Here is a 7,279-nt window from a genome sequence, read left to right as displayed (position 1 = left end):
CCGGAAACAGGTTAGGGATTTGGAAGAAAGGCCTGGCGATCTGCTTCTATCATGATCCCGACCAAGAAAACTCCCGGGAGCAGTTCCACTTGATAAATCGCACGGGGCACCGGGAGTCGGGTCAATAACTATGCCCAACCACATCGACCGCAGCCATGCACAAGTACTCACGTAGGGCCACCCCAGGCCCCTGTTTCTGCGTCCAGCCCCTTCAAATGCACTGCCATGGAGTGGATGGCTCCCTATAAGGCCAGGGAAGAACTGGCTCTGTGAACTCATCTTGCTCCTGAGGAGCGGCTGGTTCTTTCCAACCACCGACCTCGTGGGCAGCAGGCCCAGGCGTCATGGCCACGTTAACTGCAAAGATGGCACTGGGTGACGGGAGGAAGGGAGTTGTGACGTCCGCCTAGCCTATCGACTTTCATCTGCCGCCCAGTGTCCGTTCGTGTCTCCCTGCCTTTGCGCAGGCGGCGGCCCCTTCGCCGGGGTTGCTTTTCCTGCTGTCAGGAGAACTCCACCTCACTTTCCCGGGATCCTTCTGGGAATGCGTCCCTTCAGTCTACCCCTCTCTCTGCGCTGTGCACATGCTGAACCTCACGTGTGGCTCAGAGCATCTGCCAGATTGTCCTAGGAGGTAGGACCGGGTACCCTCCATCTCCGAGACCCCACACTTAGCAGTATCCCTCCCACCTCAGCAGCTTCACCTAGTAGGTGCTCACAGAGTGACCAGGTTTGAATCCTGCCTCTGCCGCGCAGTTTCTGGGACCTTAGGGTGCCAACCTTCCTCCCAGGCGCCTCCGTTTCTGCACCTTTTGAGTGGCTGTGGTAGTTCCCCTCCCAGTCCTGTATCTGAGAAGCCCTGGTGGCAGAGTGGTTTTGCCTTGGGCTGCTAACAAGGTCAGCAGTTCGAAACTTGGAAAGATGAGACTTTCTCGCCTCGCAAACAGTCGCAGAAACACACGCGGGCAGTTCTATCCTGCCCAGAAGGGTGGCTGTGAGTTGTCACGCGCTGATGGCCGTGAGCTTTGAGGGATCTTGTTTGGATGGTGGCACTAGGCGGATGCTGAGGAATGCAGGGGGCAGCGCACCCTCTGCTGGACAGTGGCAGAATCTCGTGGCCGCACTCCCAGGCACCCCCCTGGGCTGGGAGGGGATCCAGCAGAAATGGGGTCAGCGAGTGGACAGGGGAGTGAGCAGGCAGAGGAGCCACCGGAAACAACACACGTGTCGACCCCTGGTCAGTCCTCATCACTGCTCCATGGGGAGGGGGATTCCACTAGTGGGATTCAGCCGGTTCGCACCGGTTCAGCAAGAACTGATACCTAATCTTTTGTCCAGTTCTAGTGAATCAGTTGTTAAAATGCCGCTTGTATTCAGGGTTCTCTCCAAGGTGGGCAGCTGGGCAGCCACCCAACGTGGAAATCACACATTCACATTCCTTACTCCTTTCTTCTTCTTTTTTGACTTATTAACTATCTTTACAGTTGTTATTTGGAACTATATTTACTTTGTCTCTTCTAGTGTAAAAAGTTGTGCTATGGGAAACTCAGTCATGCAAACGTAGCAGTGGTTGTTGGCAGGTGCGGTTGAGTTCGTGCCGTCTGCCTGCGGCCTCGTGCACAACAGAACACGACTGTGCTCAGAGTGGGGGATGGTTGAGCTCAGTCTCCGTCACAGAGGCTCTTCCTCTTGTTCGCTGACTTCCGACTCTACCACGCGTGATGTCCTCTTCTGGGGACTGCTTCCTCCCGACAACATGTCCAAAGTACAGGAGGTGGTCTTGCCATCCTCGCTTCTAACACTGATTTGTTTGTCCTTCCGGCAGTCCACGATACTTTCAATGTCCTTCAGCTACACCATCATTCAAATTGACCAACTCTTTCCCGGTCTTCTTTATTCATGGTCTTAACTTTCAAATGCGTATGATACAATTGAAAATATCCTGGTGTGAGTCAGGCACACTATAGCCCTCAAAGTGACGTCCTGGCTCCTCAACGCTTTAAAGAGGTCTTGTGCAGCAGGTTTGCCCAGTACAATACATTGTTTGATTTCTTTCTCTTTTTAAAAATCATTTTATTGGGGGTTCATACAACTCTTATCACAATCCATACCTTCATCCACTGTGTCAAGCACATTTGTACAATTGTTGCCATCACTGTTTTCAAAACATTTCTTTCTACTTGACTCCTTGGCATCAGCTCCTCATTTCCCCCACTCCCTTTCCCATCCTCCCTCCCTCATAATTTATAAATTATTATTATTTTTTCATGTGTTACACTGACCGATGTCTCCTTTTACCCACCTTTCTGTTGTCCATCCCCCTGAGAGGGGGTTATAGGTAGATTGATCATTGTGATTGGTTCCCCCTTCCTCCCCCCAACTTCCCCTTATGCTCTTGGTATGGCTACTCTCATTATGGGTCCTGAGGGGTTTATCTGTCCTGGATTCCCTGTGTTTCCAGCTCTGATCTGTACCCATGTACATGCTCTGGTCTAGCCAGATTTTTAAGGTAGAATTGGGGTCATGATAGTGGGGAGGGGAGGAAACATTAAAGAACTAAAGGAGAGTTGTGTTTCATCGGTGCTACACTGCACCCTGACTGGCTCGTCTCCTCCCTGCGACCCTTCTGTAAGGGGATGTTCAATTGCCTACAGATGGGCTTTGGGTCTCCACTACACACTCCCTCTCATTCACAACGATATGAGTTTTTGTTCTGGGTCTTTGATGCCTGATAGCTGGTCCCATCTTCCCTATTCCTTTCTAACGTTCATCTGCACCACAGCTAAGCCCGCGGTAGTCATGCTCGTTCCATCCAGAGCTATAAAAACTATGCTTGAAATATGTATTTATTCATTTCAGAAAACTCATTATACTTTTGATGAAATATTATATTTTTATCCCCTTGTGTTTACTACTTCAGCAAACAAACATATAACACGGAGGGAAATAGGGCCTAACCACCAGAGGGAGAGACACATTATGATTCCTTTCAGCTGTGGTACAGCCCAAATCCCCACAAGAGAGGATGAGTGAATTGTGAAAGTGTTCAGTTGTCAGAACAACTGTTGTAAGTTCAGCAGAAGCAGAAAAGGGGTTTGCAAAGATGAACATAAGCTGTTCAGAGAAGAGAAGACTCTGGTTTCTAATAGATCAAGCACAGTACGTATGGTCTAACTGCCCTACCTCCAAGGAAATGGGATCCTACTGCTGCCATGGAAAGATGGCTAAGGACAAGCCGCACAGCAGATGATGCCTGGGGGAAGCCAGGAATATTGCATGTGAGGGCACCATATGCTCAAGAAGCAATGTGGAAATGTCTTAAATTAATAGTTAAATTATTTTTGTCAGGCATTAGTTAACATTTTTACTGCTATTTTGAAACTCTTATGAAACAGTATAGTTTTGTGTCCCTCTTTTATTGTTCTTATTTCATTATTACCTGTATGGAATAATAAACTGCCTTTCAGTATAATATATATATATATATATACTTCAAATGATCAGCAGAGGAGCGAGCTGGTTGTTACATTATTTGAATTCCACCATTGGATTCGACCCGTCTTTGCAGTAGAAACCCCAGCGCTTGTGACTCTTGTCACTCCTCCTTTTCAGAGGAGAAACGACTCACATGGGACAAGGCAAGGGAAGCCGGGTGGTGGGGAGGAAAGGATAGGTGAGGGGGGAGGAGTGCGCACAAAGGCTTCTCAGGTCTGTCTACACTGGGCCTGGAGGCGCCTGGGTGCCAGTCAGTTTGGGGTGACCCGGATCCTCCCTATTGGAGCTCAATTTCCTTGCCTGTGAGATAAAAACAAAGAAGTTCAAGATCGAGACAATGCCAACTCATAGCGACCCTATAAAAGGGTAGTATGGATGCTTTGATTTTCCAAGACTTTCACTGTTTACAGGAGTAGAAAGCCCCGTCTTTCTCCCACGGGGAATCTGGTGGTTTCAAACTGCTGAACTTGTGGATTGCAGCCCAATAAGGGCACTTCGGTAAGTCCGATTTGGAGCTTCCCCGATTGATCGCGCGGGCGTTGCTTCCTGCGCTGGCCAGCAGTCAGGGGGTGGTGGCGAGAGCAGGGAGACCCACATTCCTGCTGCGTGTCTGGGAGCTCACCACGCGTGCGTGCTCGCTGGGGAGGAGATGGCCCTTGGGACTTCAACCGCCTTTTTCACGGAGGGTCACTGCAAGGTGAACCAGCATCCAGGGCTTCACTTCCCTGAGCCCAATCCCACCTCACCGCATGGAGAGGAGACCTGTATGTGTACACGCTGCGGGGCATTAACTCATTCGACCTGCATGGGAGGCTGCTTCCCAGGTCACCAGGGATCACACCTGGCCGCCAAAGGGGCCCTCAACTCCTCCCCGCATCCTGGGCTGTTGCAGGGACTCGCCTGCGCACTGTGGGTCTCAGGGCTGATGGTGGGGGGTGTGAGCGAGGGGATCCTCAGCTGGAAGAATTGTTTGTGGGAGAAACCACCGGGTTGGGTGGTGTTGGTTAGGGAACGAAGCCAGTCGTGCAGGGGGGCGGGAGAGGCCATAACACCCATAGGAAAATCCCTGATCCCACATGTCGGGAGCGAGCCCTGGTGGGTGGCGTAGTGATTACTCAGGGGACTACCGTCTGCAAGGTGAGCAGTCTGAAACCCTACTCCGTTCAGGAGGAGATAAAGCTTTCTATCTTTGTCAAGAGTTCCCCTGTGGGAAACTCACAGGGGCGGTTCAACCCTGTCTTTTTTCTTTTAATTAAAAGATACTTTTATTGTGGGCTCTTGCAACTCTTTCAACAATCTGTACATCAATTGTATCAAGCACGTTTGTACATATGTTGCCATCACTCTTTTCTAGACATTTACTTTCTTTCTTTCTTTTTATTAAATACTTTTATTGGGGGCTCTTACAGCTCTTATCACAATCCATACCTTCATCCATTGTGTCAAGCACATTTGTACATATGTTGCCATCATCATTTTCAAAGACATTTACTTTCTATTGAGCCCTTGGTATCAACTCCTCTGTTTCCTTCCCTTCCCTACCCTCCCACCCTCATGTATCCTTAATGAATTATAAATTATTATTATTTTCATATCTTACACTCACTGCTGTCTCCTTTCCCCCACGTTTCTGCTGTTTGTCCCCCTTGGGGGGGGGGTTATGTGTCCATCATCACCATCCTTGCCCCTTCCTCCCCTCCTCTCAACACCTTTCCCCTTCCCCTGCTGGAACCTTTGCTCCTATTCCTGTTCCTGGATTCTGTGTGTCCTGGGTTCTTATCTCTTAACTGTACCTGTGAGCGTGCCCTGTCCTATGGGGTCGCTATGAGTTGGCGTTGACTCGATGCCAGTGGAAACGAGTCCTGTGTCAGCATTTCAGCCCTGTGGAACGCACAAAGGTGAACGCTTTCTTTCAATGCTCACTGTCCCGGCAGCCTTTCCCGTCGCGAGGAGCCCCCACTGTGGTAGCATTCTCAGTTTCTGTGTGGGAGGCAGCTCATGCAGAGCCGCTGTCCGGTCTGTCTGAGGAGGGCTGCCTGCTCCTGTGAGGCCCAGCGGGTTTCAGAGGCACTTGCTGACTAAGACAGACTAGGAAGAAAGGCCTGGTGATCTGCTCCCATGAATCTGCTGATGAAACATGGGTCCCGACTATGGAGGGAGCATTTCTTCCCATGGTGCATGGGGTGGCCAGGAGGTGGATTTAGTGTCCCAGGCTAGGAGGCAAGGGTGCCCACCATCAGCCATCCACAAGCCCATAGGGGCGCGAAGTCACTGGAGCTTTCTGGGAGCAGCTCATTGCAAGCAAGGGTAGCTGGAGCTCAAGGTATGAGACGGGACAGAGGGGGAAACTGAGGCACGGGCTTATCCCTTGACCAAGATGAACTTCCTCACAGCGGAGGAGTCAGGACCAAGTGCGAGGAATCTGATGCTAGAACTGGGGACCAGCGGGCAGCCAAGGCTCGGGACTCTTGGGCCTTGGCACGGGTGGTACATAGAATCAGTAGTCAGCAGCTAGCTCAAAGGCTGGAGATTTGAACCCACGAGAGAAAGGCTGGCAATCTACTTCTTCAAAAATCCGACCTTGGGAACTCTGCAGGTGGTTCTCTCCTGTCCTCCAGGCCGAGGTAGTCGGAATGGCTGGGGTTCACGACCCACAGTAGGCGGTGTGGCACAGGGGCTGCCGCTGGGACTAGGTGGTCCGGATTCAGATCTCAGCTCAGTCAGTTCGTAGCTGTGAGACTTTGGGCAAGTTCCTTGTCTGTGCCTCAGTCTCCTCATGTGTTGAGTGAGGGGAGTAGTGCCTGCCTCCCAGGGTTCCCCTTACACGAGTCAATGCTGTAGCCAGCTTAGAACCTCGCCACTTGTGTAGAATTCAGCCAGGAAATATGGGGCATTCTGCCTGAGTTCCAGATGGGCATGGGACCAGGACGACTCTAGAATTCCTCAGGACTCTGGGATGCGGGCCTGTGGAGTCCTGGGGTCGTCTGGCCGCACTGCCGTGTCTTTTGGGTGCACCAGCGTGCCCTGCTTCCCCTGGCTGGAAGGTCTGGGGCTGCCTGGCCACTCAGCTCAGCCCACTAGGTAAATGAGGTGATGTCAGAGCCTTGGCCAGGGCACAGACCGAGGAACCTCCCCTCTCGTCTCCTGTGCCCGCCCTCCCTCTCTCCCTCCCTCCACACACACTCCCAGCTGGGCCCAGAGGGAAGGTGAGAGGGTGAGGAGGGAAAGTGGTGGGTGGCTGCACGGATTCCGTCAAGCGTGACGCCTCCGGCTCCATTGAGATCCGGCTCTCCCTTTAAGCCTCATTTGCCTGGACCCCAAAGCCCTGCCTGGACCCGTGTGGGTGTGCGGGGGTGTTTACAGAAGTCTGCGTGTGCCACCTCTGCGGGGGGTGCCCGGGCCAGCATGGCTGAGGAGAAGACTTTCCGCATCGGCTTCATTGTGCTGGGGCTCTTCCTCCTGGCCCTGGGCACCTTCCTCATGAGTCACGACCGGCCCCAGGTCTACGGCACCTTCTACGCCATGGGTGGTGCCATGCTGATCGGGGGCGTCGTCTGGAGCATGTGCCAGTGCTACCCTAAGGTAGGAGGGACAGAGCTGGAGGGGCCAGGAGGGCCGCTGGCCATGCCCATGTTCCATTCAGCAACCCCTTTCCTCCAAGCCATCCTTTCATTCTTCTCTATTCTCCTGAGCATCTCCCCATCCTTTGCTGCCTGCCTGCCTCCCTCTCTCCCTTCATCCATCCATCCATCCATCCATCCATCCATCCATCCATCCATCCACC

The 7,279-nt window shown here is 52.2% G+C and overlaps 1 protein-coding gene across 1 annotated transcript in view; it reads left to right on the top strand.

Annotated features, from left to right (window-relative positions):
• The first annotated feature begins 6,814 nt into the window (after window positions 1–6,814).
• BSND (barttin CLCNK type accessory subunit beta) overlaps window positions 6,815–7,279 on the top strand; it is a 12,379-nt gene continuing 11,914 nt past the window's right edge. The window contains exon 1 of the mRNA XM_004699641.2: window positions 6,815–7,077. Coding sequence (XP_004699698.1) covers window positions 6,901–7,077 — 177 coding nt within the window. The 5' untranslated portion in view covers window positions 6,815–6,900. The remainder of the gene's footprint in view (window positions 7,078–7,279) is intronic.

This window comes from Echinops telfairi, unplaced genomic scaffold (assembly GCF_000313985.2).
Source record: "Echinops telfairi isolate 266 unplaced genomic scaffold, ASM31398v2 ScPeMD7_443;HRSCAF=831, whole genome shotgun sequence".
Lineage (NCBI taxonomy): Eukaryota > Metazoa > Chordata > Mammalia > Afrosoricida > Tenrecidae > Echinops > Echinops telfairi.
This window is presented reverse-complemented; position numbering and strand designations above follow the sequence as displayed.